The sequence below is a fragment of the Eleutherodactylus coqui genome, chromosome 7 (genome assembly GCF_035609145.1).
Source record: "Eleutherodactylus coqui strain aEleCoq1 chromosome 7, aEleCoq1.hap1, whole genome shotgun sequence".
NCBI lineage: Eukaryota > Metazoa > Chordata > Amphibia > Anura > Eleutherodactylidae > Eleutherodactylus > Eleutherodactylus coqui.
Window position 1 is genome coordinate 5,635,266 of NC_089843.1, and position 17,323 is coordinate 5,652,588.

At 46.0% G+C, this 17,323-nt stretch overlaps 1 protein-coding gene across 3 annotated transcripts in view; it reads left to right on the forward strand.

Annotated features, from left to right (window-relative positions):
* The window catches only part of SFXN5 (sideroflexin 5), a 425,941-nt gene that overhangs the window by 156,665 nt on the left and 251,953 nt on the right, over positions 1–17,323 (forward strand). For all 3 annotated transcript variants that reach the window (XR_010785791.1, XR_010785792.1, XM_066572844.1), the window contains exon 11: positions 5,342–5,457. Coding sequence is in view for 1 of the 3 variants with exons in the window: in XM_066572844.1 (XP_066428941.1) it covers positions 5,342–5,457 (116 nt within the window). In the remaining 2 variants the exon portion in view is untranslated. The remainder of the gene's footprint in view (positions 1–5,341; positions 5,458–17,323) is intronic.

Consider the following 17,323-nt stretch of genomic DNA (forward strand, 5'->3'; position numbering starts at 1 on the left):
TCATATCTATCTATTTATGTATCTCATATCTATCTATCTCCTATCTGTCTGTCTCATATCTATCTATCTATCTATCTATCTATCTATCTATCTATCTATCTATCACAAATCTATCTCATCTATCTTCTATCTATTTTTATATGTCATATCTATCTTCTATCTATCTATCCCATATCTATCTTCTATCTATCTATCTTCTATCTATATATCTATCTATCTATCTATCTCCCAACTATCTATCTATCTTCTATCTATCTCATATCTATCTCATAGCTATCTTTTATCTATCTATCTATCTATCTATCTATCTATCTATCTATCTATCTATCTATCTATCTCCTATCTATCTATCTCATGTCTATCTATCTCATGTCTATCTATCTATTTATGTATCTCATGTCTATCTATCTATTTATGTATCTCATATCTATCTATCTATCTATCTTATATCTATCTATCTATCTATCTATCTATGTAGAATACCGGCGGACGAGCCACCTCAAACCCGCACCAAACGGCACAGGCTTTATAGCTGGCTTTCCGCTGAGGAAATCTCATGAAATTTCATATCAATCTTCTATCAATCTTCTATCTATCTATCTATCTATCTATCTATCTCATCTATCGTCTATCTATTTATCTCATATCTGTCTTCTATCTATTTATCTATCTCCTATCTAATTATTTATGCATTTAACTATCATCTATTTCTCTTATCTAAATCTCATATCTATCTCATATCTATCTATCTATCTCCTATCTATCTATCTATCTATCTCCTATCTATCTATCTATCTATCTATCTATCTATCTATCTATCTCCTATCTATCTATCTATCTATCTATCTATCTATCTATCTATCTATCTCCTATCTATCTATCTATCTATCTATCTCATATCTATCTATTTATCTCATATCTATCTATTTATCTATCTATCTTATATCTATCTATCACAAATCTATCTATCTATCACAAATCTATCTATCTTCTACCTATTTATCTGTCTGATATCTATCTATCTCATAACTATCTATCTATTTATTGATGTATCTCATCTATCTCATAGCTATCTATCTATCTCCTATCTATCTCATATCTATCTATCTATCTAGAATATCGGCGGACGAGCCACCTCAAACCTGCGCTTTATAGCTGCCTTTCCGCTGAGGAAATCTCATGGAATTTCATATGTATCTCATATCTATCTATCTCATTTATCGTCTATCTATTTATCTCATATCTATCTCCTATCTATCTATCTATCTATCTATCTATCTCCTATCTATCTATCTATCTATCTCCTATCTATCTATCTATCTATCTATCTATCTATCTATCTATCTATCTCCTATCTATCTATCTATCTATCTATCTATCTATCTATCTATCTATCTATCTATCTCCTATCTATCTATCTCATATCTATCTATCTATCTATCTCATATCTATCTATCTCCTATCTATCTTCTATCTATCTATCTATCTATCTATCTATCCATCTATCTCCTATCTATCTATCTATCTATCTATCTATCTCTCTATCTATCTCATATCTATCTATCTATCTCATATCTATCTATCTCCTATCTATCTATCTATCTATCTATCTATCTATCTATCTATCTATCTCATATCTATCTATCTATCTATCTATCTATCTATCTTCTATCTATCTATTTCATATGTAAATATGTATCTATTTATCTATCTCATATCTATCTATTACAGATGAGCGAGCACACTCGTTCGAGCTTGATGCTGGTTCGAGCATTAGGTACTCGAGATGCTTGTTACTCGAGACGAGCACCACGTGGTACTCGAGTCAATTCCATTTCCTTCCCTGCATGTTTAGCGCCATTTTCTAGCCAATAGACATGCAGGGAAGGCATTACCACTTCCTCCTGTGACGTGTCAGGCCTATACCACCCCCCTGCAGTGAGTGGCTGGCGAGATCAAGTGACCCCCGAGTACTTAAAGCCGTCCTGCCCGCGGCTCGCCACAGACACACACTGGGAGAGATTAGGGAGAGTGCTGCTGCTGATATAGGGAAAGTGTTAGTGTAGGATCCAGTCTTCAAGAACCCCAAAGGTCCTTCTTAGGGCTACTTCTGACCGTGTGCATTACTGTTGTGGCTGGCTGGGAGCAGTAGTGCACCATTTTTTTCCATCTCGGGCTCTGCAGGCCATTACAGCTATAGCGTTCTCAGTCTGCAGTCTATTATACAGAGTATAGGGAAAGTGCTGCTGCTGATATAAGGAAAGTGTTAGCAGAGGTGCTGTCTTCAAGAACCCCAACGGTCCTTCTTAGGGCTACATCTCACCGTGTGCATTTTTCTTGTGGCTGGCTGGGAGTAGTAGTGCTGCCTACCATATTTGTATTACGCAGCCGAGCCTGTTTGCAGCCTTTCGTCATTTTTTTTTTCTGGCTGGAGTGTGAGGTAAAATACCGCTCTTACCGTGAAACTGCACGCACATGATTCCTGGCCTGCAGCTGCCAACAAACTTATTTATACCGTTCTGTGTCTGCAGTGTATTAGACAGCGGTCTCACCGCTAAACAGTACTGTAATATTACCGGGGCCACTGCAGAGTATTTCAGCTACAGCAATGTTACTGGGGTCTGCCTATACTGTTACTACAGAAATGTTACAAGGGTCTGCCTATACTTCTGCCACATAAATGTAACTGGGGTCTGCTTATACCTTTTGCTACGGGAATATTACAGGGGTCTGTCTATACTGTGGGTGCACTAAGTCTTCCCATCACGATGTTCTACCTATCTGGCACAAATACCCTGACTGACTAGGGCAGAAATGTGGGCCGAGGCCAACAGGTATTTTCTCTCGTGTTACCACAGTTATCCGCGGCACTGGTTTGGGCCAAACAAGAGGAGCGATACTGAACTAATGAGACGTTCACAGCTGCAGTAACATTGGAGTCCGCTTCATGCCCGCGATTGTTGAGGGTGTGGGCAGAGGCCTATGTCCTGGGGGAAAGGCAACTGGGCCAAGTTGGGCCTGTGGAACTTCTTCCTGGTTAATGCAGTCTTTGGAGCGGTGAAAGCAACCGTAACTGCATTAATGAGACGTTCACAGCTGCAGTAGCATTGGAGTCCGCTCTATGCCCACGATTGCTGAGGGTTTGTGCAAAGGCCTATGTCTTTGGCGCACTGAAAGTCTGCCATATTTGGGCACTGTGATTTCTTCATGGTTCATGTCTTGGGGTTCCTCGGACCCACCCATGCTGTGGGTGCACACAGACTTCCCATAGCGGTGTTTTACCTGTCTGGCACAAAGACACTGACTAACTTGGGTAGGGGGCAGAGTGCAGATGGCTTTCCCCTTGCTGTGTCGATGAGGTATCCCACACCCAAACAGAATCAGTAGTGTGTGGACACATGGATTCCTCATTGCTATGTAACGCGCAGCACCTTAGGCCACACAAGGTGTTTGCTGGGACCGAGCCTGACCCTGGGCTTCTCACACAGAGTATTGCTGCATTGTGGAGATGTGTAGAAGTGCTGGCACCAGAGTCCCCTTTATGCCCACGTTTGCGTCTCCTGACAATTTTGTGACGGAGGTGGCACGGGATTGGAATGATGATCGTACGTCAATTTATCATCCATTCTCAACAGCATTGTGGACTATCGCTCACACTTTCAAAGAGGGTCGCTGCCTGGCCCTGCCAACCCTCTGCAGTGTGTGCTTCCCGGTTCCTCCTCATGGCAGACGCACTTATAAATAGACATGAGGGTGGTGTGGCTATGAGGCCAGCGTGTGGCATGAGGGCAGCTGAAGGCTGCGCAGGGAAACTTTTGGGTGCGCTGTGGACGCAAGGTCATGCGAGGGGGGGGGGGGGGGGGGTTGGACAGCAGTGCCAGCATGTCACCCAGGAGAAGAGGCAGCGGTGTCACCCGCAGGCAGTGATTGTTCTTGGTTGCAGGTAGTGTGATGCTTAGCTAAGGTCTGCCTTGCTAATGAGGGTTTGACCAAGTAAAAATTGTTAGGGGGGTGAGACTCTTGCCCCTATTGTGGCTTAATAGTGGCACCTGGGAGCCTGAGATGCAGCCCTGCATGTTGCCCCTGCCCTACTCTATCCATTTCTGTGGTGTTTCCATGGATTTCGGATGTTTTCCAGAATATCACAAGTCATGACCTATGCAGAGCATCGGTCCCATACAAAAATGCTCGAGTCGCCCATTGACTTCAATGGGGTTCATTACTCGAAACAAGCTCTCGAGCATCGCGGAAAGTTCGACTCGAGAAACGAGCACCCGAGCATTTTGGTGCTCGCTCATCTCGTCTGTCTGTCTGTCTGTCTGTCTATCTATCTCATATCTATCCATCTTCTATCTTTCTATTTATCTTTCTTATATCTATCTATCTATCTATCTCCTATCTATCTATCTATCTCATATCTTTCTATCTAGCTCATATCTATCTATCTCATATCTTTCTATCTAGCTCATATCTATCTATCCCCTATCTATCTATCTATCTATCTATCTATCTATCTCTCTATCTCATATCTATCTATCCCCTATCTATCTATCTATCTATCTATCTATCTATCTATCTATCTATCTATCTATCTCATATCTCTCTCTCTCTCATATCTATCTATCTATCTCATATCTATCTATCTATCTATCTCATATCTATCTATCTATCTATCTATCTATCTATCTATCTATCTATCTATCTATCTCATATCTATCTATCTCATATCTATCTATCTATCTCATATCTCTCTCTCTCTCATATCTATCTATCTATCTATCTATCTATCTATCTCCTATCTATCTATCTATCTATCTATCTATCTATCTATCTATCTATCTATCTATCTCCTATCTATCTATCTATCTATCTATCTATCTATCTATCTATCTATCTATCTATCTATCTATCTCCTATCTATCTCCTATCTATCTATCTATCTCCTATCTATCTATCTATCTCATATCTATCTATCTATCTCATATCTATCTATCTCATATCTATCTATCTCCTATCTATCTATCTCCTATCTATCTATCTCCTATCTATCTATCTCCTATCTATCTATCTATCTATCTATCTATCTATCTATCTATCTATCTATCTATCTATCTATCTATCTCCTATCTATCTATCTCCTATCTATCTATCTCCTATCTATCTATCTCCTATCTATCTATCTCATATCTATCTATCTCCTATCTATCTATCTCCTATCTATCTATCTCCTATCTATCTATCTATCTATCTATCTATCTATCTATCTATCTATCTATCCTTTCTTTGGTTCTTCCTCTTGTTGCACTTTGACACTTTGTGGTTTTCTGTTTCCTCTCTGCAGCCAGTGCCAATATTTGCAATGTGGTCTTAATGAGGCACGGTGAGCTGGCAGAAGGCATTGATGTGCTGGACAGCAGCGGTCAGATCGTTGGCTCATCAAGAATAGCTGCCAAACACGTATGTATCTCATTCCACTATTACACAGCTGGGGTATTAGGAGACTGAAATATTACATCAGGAGTGTATATACTGTAATCCAGTGTAACCCACAGGACTTACCACCCATCCCAGTGGGCTGCCATTCATCGGGTGGAGGTGATGCACTGCTACGGTGATGCCCACATATTGCAGATCTATTCTGGATGTTCAGTGCAGACCTGTAGCATCATACAATACATGTGATTAGGGTTTTCAGAACTCAGTTCACACATAAGGGATTTTGTTTTGCAGGTTATCCCCAAGAGTCACTTAGAGTCATGTTAATTTGGACCTGCTCCCCAGGTTGTCACCTGGATGTACAGGTCACAGCGGCACTGCCTCCGCCATCAGAAAATGCTATATATGCATAACTTATAAGAAATTATAGTACAGCTAATTCCAAGAACTCCCAGGTGACGTCTCCTCTGATCAGAGTCCTTTACTTTGTTTTCTTCTCCATCCGGCCAGACCAGCATGATGACTTTTTTCAGCCACAACTTGTCTCTGTGGAATTTGTTTCTGACTTCTTCCTTTTTTTTGGCATATCCTCACCTCTGTATAAAAACCCCCTCTAAAAAAGTCCCCCTGACAGTAATAGTGCCCCCACAGTAATGAACACAGTAACAATACCCTCGCTTACACACCCGATGAAGTGATAGTGCCACTCAATTATTAATTCTGCCTCCTTTAGGTCCCCCACAATAAAATCGTATGTAAGGCTGAAAATAGACCCACGTCTGTTGAGTTGCACATCCAATTGGGAGAATGTGGCAAGTGGGGACCACAAGGCTCTGTCCTGGGCCCAGTGTTGGTCAACATTGTTATAAATGATCTGGAGGAGGGAATTGTGGGAAACTGATCAAATTTACCAACGACACAAAGCTAGGAGGGATAGCTAACACTAGGGAAGAGAGAGAGGATTCAAAAAGATCTAGAAAAGCTTGCCCAGTGGTCGGCGACTAACAGAATGGTATTTAACAAGGAGAAATGCAAAGTCCTACATCTGGGCAAGAAAAATGGAAAAAACAATCAGATTGGGAGGAATTGGAGCAGCAAATGTGAAAAAGACTTGGGTATACTAATAAATCATAGACTGAACATGAGTCAACAATGTGATGCAGCAGCCAAAAGAGCAAAAACAATTCTGGACTGGGGGGACTTCCCTATCCCTTTAACTCGCTCCCCCAATAATAATGACAAGCCCATAAAAGTTGCTGGCATAAATTTTGTGGGAAGGCCACAGCTTTATTTTAGATTTCTATATATAACCGAACATTTAGCTTTCACTCCTATTTCTTCCCATGCCTACAAACGTCTTGTTAAACTCACTGATAGTCCAATAATGGTAAACAAGCGTGAGAAAACCCATAATGGCCTGTAAACGCCTTCCTTCCCCAGCTGGCATGGAAAGTCCAATTTCTACCGCCAACAGCTGGGACGACTTCAATAACCCTACTGACAAGCCACTCAGCTTTCAACTGAACCCCCCCCTTCCCCCAGCTCAGAGGGCGGGCGGGCGTCTTCTCTCTTCTTCTTCTCCTCGTGGACTGCCGACTCCTCCTCTTCCTCTCCCTACATCCTCTACTGTAAGTCCCTCCTCCCTGGTCGCTTCTTCTATTAACCCTTTCTTGCCCTCACGCCCCCCAGTCCCTAGCTCCTTCGCTATTTGCTCCGTTGCTTCCTAGACTGGGGGGACTTCCCTATCCCTTTAACTCGCTCCCCCAATAATAATGACAAAACCATAAAAGTTGCTGGCATTAATTTTGTGGGAAGGCCACAGCTTTATTTTAAATTTTTATATATAACCAAACATTTAACTTTCACTCCTATTTCTTCCCATGCCTACAAACGTCTTGTTAAACTCACTGATAGTCCAATAATGGTAAACAAGCGTGAGAAAACCCATAATGGCCTGTAAACGCCTTCCTTCCCCAGCTGGCATGGAAAGTCCAATTTCTACCGCCAAGAAGGATGCAGCGTAAACCTACACTGCACTCCGCCCCCACATGCCAGCGACAGCGCCGCCTCGACTCCGTCCTGCAGCCCTGAAAGGAATGTATCCATCCCTATATTGCTGAGGTGCACGGCGTCGCACCTCATCATCCCCGGCTCCCTCCTAACTCCCAATGCCTGATAGCTACGCCACCTAGCGATCTTACGAATTTAGACATTTTAAAATTGATGCTTCTCCTCACCTTCTCGATGGCTTCTGCATCCCTGGCTTCCCTCCAAAATCTCCTCGCAACAATATCAGACCACACTAATATAACTTTTTTAAAAAACTTTTTAAAACGAACCATATCCTCCTTCATTATTGCTGTTAACTCCGCTACCTTCACCCTTCCTAAATCGTTTCCTCCGGCATGAATAACTAGCACCACCTTTTCGGGGGACCACCTGCTGATGCATAAGACTTTGTGGAGCAGCCTGGCCCATTGCAGACCCCTGATGCCATGCCATCTCACTTGGGCGTCCTGTATTCCTAGGTTCGCACCAATGGGCCTGGACCCCGCTCGTTTTTCGGCCCAATAGACATACAAATGACCGACCACCCAAACTGTCCAGCCCGATTCTGTAAAAGGAAAACAAAAGAAAGCACCGACACGCCACACAATCCCCATTTGCTACGGGGTTATCATAACACTCTCAGATCTGGTCGGACGTACGACCTGTACGCCTCCGACCTCCATCGGCCGACCCTCTTCACCTCTTCCCCTTTTAAGGCGCAAGCAAAAGCCGACGTCGCTGCGCCGATTCTAAAGGAGTGAGTGCCGAACTCACTTGGTTCAAAGCCTAACTTAGACAAGCATGCGCGCATGACTGCCCCAAACTGGAATTTCGTCAACGGGGAACCTGACGCGTGCGCAAAGAGCGGTCCCGATCCTCTATGTGTTGCCATGAACTCTCTTAATAAGACTACCGGGCACCATCTGGATCCCAGGGCTGCTATTCGCAGCCATTCGCCTGCGCCATAGACGTCCGTTTTGGACTTCCTGATACATAGCTTTAAATCTTGCTCACTACACGTGATGTCCGCGAAAAACAGACCGCCCTGTCTCCTCCTGCATGGGGATACTAGCTCCCCAAGCCTCAGCGCTGCGAAAAAAGAGAGCGAAAAAGCTGCCCGAAACAACGCCACCTCCTGTTCGTGGCTGCAAACCGACTCCAGTACTTCTAGCATTGCGCCAAGTAATTCAAAAGTTATCGGTCTCCTGTCGTCTTGACGACTTCTCTTTTCTCCAACCCTTAATTATCTGACCAAAGACGAAAGCTTTGGTTACATCGCGTGCGCCGTGTAATCTAAGCAAAAAGGCGATTGCCGTCAGGTGCTTCCGCGCCGCATCCGCCGATGCGCCCCGCTTACGCATCTCCGTTAACGTATTCAGTGTCACCGATCTAGCCTGCTCTCCGTCGGGAAATTGGCCCCCTGCTGCCGCTATCCATGCGCTCCAAATATTATTGTACCGCTTCCACGTTGATTCCGCCACTGAATTGTGAATCAGAATTAGGAGCTGTCTTCTACTATCTCCCACAAGAGAGCCGGGCAACATACCCCTTCGACCTCCGCCGTCGGGTGCAGCTCCCTGAAACTCTCCATCTGGAAACGAGAAAGAGCGTCAGCAGTTCTATTGAAGATACCTGGCACATGTCTTGCCTTCAACTTAATGTTATATTGCAAACCTCTTAAGACCAAGTGGCGAAGCACCGCCAAGACCAGTAACGATGCAGACGACTGCTTGTTTACCGCTCTGACCACCGTCTGATTATCCGACCAGAAACAGATATTTGTATTCTCCAACACTGGTCCCCAGATCTCCATGGCCACCATCAGAGGAAAAATTTCCAACAGTGCAATGATCTTCACCCACCGTCTTGACACCCACTCCGCTGGCCATGGGGCGCTGCACCAACTGTTTCCCAATATAACTCTGAAGCCCCAAGAGCCCGACGCGTCTGCAAAAAGGCACAGATTCTCGTTCGCCACTTCTCCCGATTGGCAAATCACCTGACCGTTAAAAGTCTGGAGAAAGATCTGCCATACGTGTAGGTCCGCCCGGATTCCTTTCGTCACTCTGACGAAATGGTGCTTTTCTCTAACCCCCGTTGTTGCCAACGACAAACGCCTAGCAAATGGGCGGCCCATGGGAATGACCCGACAAGCAAAATTTAGCAAACCGATCAACACTTGAAACTGGTGCAGTGTAGCCTTGCGCGAAACGCCAACCATTTTTACCGTTTGCCGCAGCCTCGCCACTTTATCTTCCGGTAGCCAGAAAACCATCTCGGGCGTGTCTATTTCTATGTCCAAGAAGGTGAGGCACGACGAAGGACCGACCGTTTTGTCACGCGACAGCGGGACGCCCGCTTTCTCCATCAGCGCCTGAAACGACGAGAGTAGAAAACCGCACACTTTTGAATCCGACGGCCCGACAAACAAAAAATCGTCTAAGTAATGTAGTGCCGATGAGATGCCCGTCTCAAATCTAAGCATCCATTCCAAAAAGGAACTGAAAACTTCGAAATAGTAGCACGAGATAGAGCAACCCATCGGTAGACACAAATCCACGAAATATAAACCGTCAACACCACAACCCAGTAAATGGAAACAGTCAGGGTGCACCGGGAGCAGACGAAAGGCGGATTCAATATCCGCCTTTGCCAGAAGGGCTCCGGGGCCCGCCTGCCGGACTAAGTATATCGCCCTATCGAAAGACTGTACGACACCGCCGTTTGTTCTTTTTAAATCCCGCGCGTTGGAAAAGACAAATGGTGGATAAGCCGAAACTTGCCTGTTTCCCTCTTTGGAACCAAGCCCAAAGGAGAAACTCGCAAATTCTTGAACGGCGGCTCCAGAAAAGGACCCGCCATGCGACCCAGCTCTACTTCCTTTAGCAGCTTATCCATCACCAACTCCTTGTTGTCGCGCGCGGATTTTAAGTTGCGGCTAAGCGTAAGTGCCGAACCCGGGACATGGGGAATGACGAAGCCTGAGGTGAAACCCGCTTTAAGCAGATTTGCCTCCTGTGGTACCTGGCGAACCACCAATCCAGGTACCGGACGCTCACTGGGGTTGTTCCCAGCCGCGGGCACGCCAGGGACTGTCGTCGTCCTTTGTCGTCTAAAGCAGTGCACTGCTGCATGTGTTCCTCCACAAAAGGAACACTCATGCCGGAATTTGCATGAGGCAAGGAAAAGGCAGTGGCCTTCATTGAACGCCCAGCAGGAACCCGAGGGCTTGCGCACCACAGGTGCCTGTTGCCCAGTGTTGGCTCCTGTGGTGGTTCCTGGAAAAAACGGTTTGGGCGGCTTCTGCGCCAGGATTAGCTGAATCCAAGCGTCAGTCGCCTTCGTAGCCCAACTGACATTCTTTACTCCCGAAATACGTCAACGAAAATCCTCGTCATAGCGCCACCAAGCTGAACCTCCATGCAGCTTGTAGGCGCTATGGATGGTATTAATGTACACCAACAGCTCCGGACCTTTTTGCGGATGCTGCTGGCATACCACATGTGCCAGGGTCAAGATTGCTTGCAACCAATTACTAAACGTTTTCGCAATTTTGTTTTTTTTCTCCCCGCTCCGTTCCGAAAAACGTTCCTTGTCCACTGTGTCCACTCTTTATTTTTTCCACCACATCATCCGCGAGGCCCACACCCAACGGGGCCACGCCACAAAATAAAAAATCCGCAAACCTCAAACCATCTTTGCCAAGCTCTTCACTTGCCCCGCTCACCCCCGTAGGCGAAGACCCGGGTGCGTGAGCCAACAAACCAACCTCAGGCGAACCACGGCTTCCTGGATGCGCACAGGACACTGGTAGTCCTTTTTGATCAAATTGTTTTACCAGCGCTTTGAGCGCTACCATAAAATCGTTAACACCACCGGGCGATGAACCGCCCCACACTCTACCACATGCTGACTCACCTGCTCTGTTGTCCTCCGGCCCTGCCAAGGGATAAATGGGGGCGGGTGGTCTCGCTCTGTGAACCATAGGACTCTGGGCTGTGTGTCGTGCCGGAGCCCTGCTGTGGGCGACTCCACGGTTTCCTGGGCTCCGCACGCCTGAAGCCCCCAGGCCGCAACCGCCTCGCGTTGCCTGCCGCTATGGCGGGCTCGCCTAATATCTGCGGAAGAAGCCGGGACACGTAAATTGGACCGCGGAGCCCAAGCCTCTACCACTTGGCTGCTACGCCCGCTGCTGTGTTGCCCCGCTTCTGCACACTCGCGTTGCCCCACGGAAGGGGCTCTCCTGCAGCTGGCGCATTCATTGCCTGAAACTGGCGACGACGAACTGGATTGCGTATCCCTTCTTGCCCTTCTCTTGCCTGCTGCGCTGTGAACTGCCAACCCTCGCTCACCCCTTGCGTGCGCCCTGTGCCCTGAGTCATGCCCCCTAGTATCCGTGCGAGGAGAAATGCCTGCTAATTCGTTAAACCTCGCATGCCCCCCCCCCCCCATATAAACCCCTAGCTGCTCCCTCTGCTGCGCGCTCCATGCACCGCCTGCTGGCAGCCGCTGCGGCACGGGACGTTTTGTCCCGTGGTGAGATGGGGGAAAGCCCCCTGTATAGCCGGCGCCATGCTGCTGCTGCTTCCTGCACTGCTTTCCCTTTCCCTCCCCCTCCTCCCTCCACCCTGCCCCTCCTGCTCCTAACCGCTGGCCGGGTGCTTTTTACCGCACCTCCGCTGGCCTTTCTGCTCCTTTGGAGGAAGTCCGGAGCATTGTCCCGCTCCGGGCTGTAGGGGGACTCGCTCCCGCAGCCCCCGCTGCTCCCGCGGCATAAGTCTTTTCCTGCGCTGGGACTATATCGTGCTCGCAGATCCCTCCGCCTGTGCCGCACGAGGGCTGTTCCGGCTCTCCCTCTACAGCTCGTCGGACAGCCACGGGGAACCCCCCTCCCGCGCTGGACTTACCACCTCCGACCTCCGCCCGTGCAGTCCCGGTAAGTCCCTGATCTTCCATGGGCAAAGCTTCAGCGCCGCTTCCAAGTGCGCCCAGACTGCGGCTCTTCCTCCTGCGCTGCGACCGCGCCACACCACTCTCGCCGGATCTCTTCCCTCCTGGACTGCTCCTTCTGCCCCCCTTCTTCGCGGCTGGGCTAGGGCTCAGCCTGGCAGGGGGGAGCCTTCTTCTGATGGGTCTTCCGCGGGGCTCTAGGTTGGCATCCGGCTCCGGAGGGTTCCTCTCTGCCCCGGCTTCCCTCGGCGACGCGGCCCCCACTTCAGCGGCCATCTGCAGCAGCCATTGGGGTCCTTGGCTGGCCACTGTTTCCTTAATCTGCTGCATTAATTGCTCCATAATGTTCTTTCAGTCTTGCGTCCAGACACGTCTTCTCTCTTCTTCTTCTCCCCATGGACTGCTGACTCCTCCTCTTCCTCTCCCTACATCCTCTACTGTAAGTCCCTCCTCCCTGGTCGCTTCTTCTATTAACCCTTTCTTGCCCTCACGCCCCCCAGTCCCTAACCCCTTCGCTATTTGCTCTGTTGCTTCCTAGGAAGTATTAAGAGAAGCATAGAGTCTAGATCACGTGAGGTCATTATCCCCCTCTACTCTTCCTTAGTCAGACCTCATCTGGAATACTGGGTCCAGTTCTGGGCACCCCACTTTATACAAGACATAGACAAACTGGAGCAAGTTCAGAGAAAAGTTACCAAGATGGTGAGCGGTCTGCAAATCATGTCCTATGAGGAACGGTTAAAGGATCTGGGAATGTTTAGCAGAAGAGAAGGCTGAGAGGAGACTTAATAGCCGTCTACAAATATCTGAAGGGCTGTCACAGTGCAGAGGGATCAGCCCTATTCTCATCTGTACAAGGAAAGACTAGAAGCAATGGGATGAAACTGAAAGGGAGGAGCTACAGATTAGATATTAGACAGTGAGGGGGATCAATGAGTGGAACAGGTTACCACGGGAGGTGGGGAGCTCTCCTTCAATGGAAGTCTTCAAACAAAGGCTGGACAGACATCTGTCTGGGATGATTTTGTGGTCCCATGCTTCCGAGTTCCCAGCAAAGGAAGTGGTGGAACAGAGAGCTGATGGCTTTCTCTACAACCTTAGTTTTCAGCTGGTTCCACATCCTGAGGCCCTGGAAGCAGTTGAAAGCAAAGCTCATCATGGAATCCAGATGGGTCCTCTTCCCCTTCAGGCCTGGTTGTGGTCACAACCTCTGCAAAATTTTATCTATCTATCTCATATCCAGCTATCTGTCTGATATCTACCTGTCTCATATTTATCTATCCATCTATCTCTCTCACATCTATCTATCTATCTCATATCTATATCTATCTCATATCTATCTATCTATCTATCTATCTATTTATCTACCTATCTATCTATCTCATATCTATCTATCTCATATCTATCTATCTCATATCTATCTATCTATCTATCTATCTATCTATCTATCTATCTATCTCATATCTATTATCTATCTATCTTCTATCTATCTATCTCATATCTCTCATATCTGTCTCATATCTATCTATCTCATATCTATCTCATATCTGACTCATATCTATCTATCTCCTATCTATCTATCTATCTATCTATCTATCTATCTCATATCTATCTATCTCATATCTATTATCTATCTATCTTCTATCTATCTATCTCATATCTCTCATATCTGTTTCATATCTATCTATCTCATATCTGACTCATATCTATCTATCTCATATCTATCTATCTCATATCTATCTTCTATCTATCTTCTATCTATCTATCGATCTCATATCTGTCTACCTCATATCTATCTATCTATTTATCTATCTATCTATCTCATATCTATCTATCTCATATCTATCTATCTCATATCTATCTATCTATCTATCTCATATCTATCTATCTCATATCTATCTATCTCATATCTATCTATCTCATATCTATCTATCTATCTATCTATCTTCTATCTATCTTCTATCTATCTTCTATCTATCTATCTCATATCTCTCATATCTGTCTCATATCTATCTATCTCATATCTGACTCATATCTATCTATCTCATATCTCTCATATCTGACTCATATCTATCTATCTCATATCTATCTATCTCATATCTATCTATCTCATATCTATCTATGTCATATCTATCTTCTATCTATCTTCTATCTATCTATTGATCTCATATCTGTCTATCTCATATCTATCTATCTAATAACTATCCCAGATATCGTATACACATATTGTAGGCAGCGTTTTCCTCTCGCTGTATGCAGTATACTCGCTCCCTCAGTAACAGTTCTATGGTGCGAAGACTCCAGCTGTTTCCATTTTCCCTTTTAAACACCTTAAGAGCGCTCAGAGAAGGGGCCATATGCTTCTCTCTTGTTATAAATAGTGTTTTTTCTTGCAGCCTTCCTTCCCTCCATCCCTCGGGGTTTATTAGAATACTAATACCGCTGTCATTTATAAATGGAGTTCGGGAAAAGTTTTGCTGAAGTTCATACTTTTTCACACTTTAAGAAGAAAGAAAACAACAAAGTATTTTAGTTCGTATCTAAAAGTGGGCAAAGAACAGAGAAAACTATAGTACTAGACAAGATCTATCGTATCTGGAAGAGCATCTATGTAAGAGAGCGTCCTGTGCCTGACCATCTATGTAAGAGAGCGTCCTCTGCCTGTAACAGTCATTATATGACATCTGAGGATACTGTCAGGGCCATCTATGTAAGAGAGCGTCCTCTGCCTGTAACAGTCATTATATGACACCCGCTGAGGATACTGTCAGGGCCATCTATGTAAGAGAGCGTCCTCTGCCTGTAACAGTCATTATATGACATCTGAGGATACTGTCAGGGCCATCTATGTAAGAGAGCGTCCTCTGCCTGTAACAGTCATTATATGACATCTGAGGATACTGTCAGGGCCATCTATGTAAGAGCGTCCTCTGCCTGTAACAGTCATTATATGACATCCGCTGAGGATACTGTCAGGGCCATCTATGTAAGAGAGCGTCCTCTGCCTGTAACAGTCATTATATGACATCCGCTGAGGATACTGTCAGGGCCATCTATGTAAGAGCGTCCTCTGCCTGTAACAGTCATTATATGACATCTGAGGATACTGTCAGGGCCATCTATGTAAGAGAGCGTCCTCTGCCTGTAACAGTCATTATATGACATCTGAGGATACTGTCAGGGCCATCTATGTAAGAGCGTCCTCTGCCTGTAACAGTCATTATATGACATCTGAGGATACTGTCAGGGCCATCTATGTAAGAGAGCGTCCTCTGCCTGTAACAGTCATTATATGACATCTGAGGATACTGTCAGGGCCATCTATGTAAGAGCGTCCTCTGCCTGTAACAGTCATTATATGACATCCGCTGAGGATACTGTCAGGGCCATCTATGTAAGAGAGCGTCCTCTGCCTGTAACAGTCATTATATGACATCCGCTGAGGATACTGTCAGGGCCATCTATGTAAGAGAGCGTCCTCTGCCTGTAACAGTCATTATATGACATCCGCTGAGGATACTGTCAGGGCCATCTATGTAAGAGCGTCCTCTGCCTGTAACAGTCATTATATGACACCCGCTGAGGATACTGTCAGGGCCATCTATGTAAGAGAGCGTCCTCTGCCTGTAACAGTCATTATATGACATCTGCTGAGGATACTGTCAGGGCCATCTATGTAAGAGAGCGTCCTCTGCCTGTAACAGTCATTATATGACATCCGCTGAGGATACTGTCAGGGCCATCTATGTAAGAGAGCGTCCTCTGCCTGTAACAGTCATTATATGACATCCGCTGAGGATACTGTCAGGGCCATCTATGTAAGAGAGCGTCCTCTGCCTGTAACAGTCATTATATGACATCCGCTGAGGATACTGTCAGGGCCATCTATGTAAGAGAGCGTCCTCTGCCTGTAACAGTCATTATATGACACCCGCTGAGGATACTGTCAGGGCCATCTATGTAAGAGAGCGTCCTCTGCCTGTAACAGTCATTATATGACACCCGCTGAGGATACTGTCAGGGCCATCTATGTAAGAGAGCGTCCTCTGCCTGTAACAGTCATTATATGACATCTGAGGATACTGTCAGGGCCATCTATGTAAGAGAGCGTCCTCTGCCTGTAACAGTCATTATATGACATCCTGAGGATACTGTCAGGGCCATCTATGTAAGAGAGCGTCCTCTGCCTGTAACAGTCATTATATGACACCCGCTGAGGATACTGTCAGGGCCATCTATGTAAGAGAGCGTCCTCTGCCTGTAACAGTCATTATATGACATCTGAGGATACTGTCAGGGCCATCTATGTAAGAGAGCGTCCTCTGCCTGTAACAGTCATTATATGACATCTGCTGAGGATACTGTCAGGGCCATCTATGTAAGAGAGCGTCCTCTGCCTGTAACAGTCATTATATGACATCTGCTGAGGATACTGTCAGGGCCATCTATGTAAGAGAGCGTCCTCTGCCTGTAACAGTCATTATATGACATCCGCTGAGGATACTGTCAGGGCCATCTATGTAAGAGAGCGTCCTCTGCCTGTAACAGTCATTATATGACACCCGCTGAGGATACTGTCAGGGCCATCTATGTAAGAGAGCGTCCTCTGCCTGTAACAGTCATTATATGACACCCGCTGAGGATACTGTCAGGGCCATCTATGTAAGAGAGCGTCCTCTGCCTGTAACAGTCATTATATGACATCCTGAGGATACTGTCAGGGCCATCTATGTAAGAGAGCGTCCTCTGCCTGTAACAGTCATTATATGACATCCGCTGAGGATACTGTCAGGGCCATCTATGTAAGAGAGCGTCCTCTGCCTGTAACAGTCATTATATGACATCCGCTGAGGATACTGTCAGGGCCATCTATGTAAGAGAGCGTCCT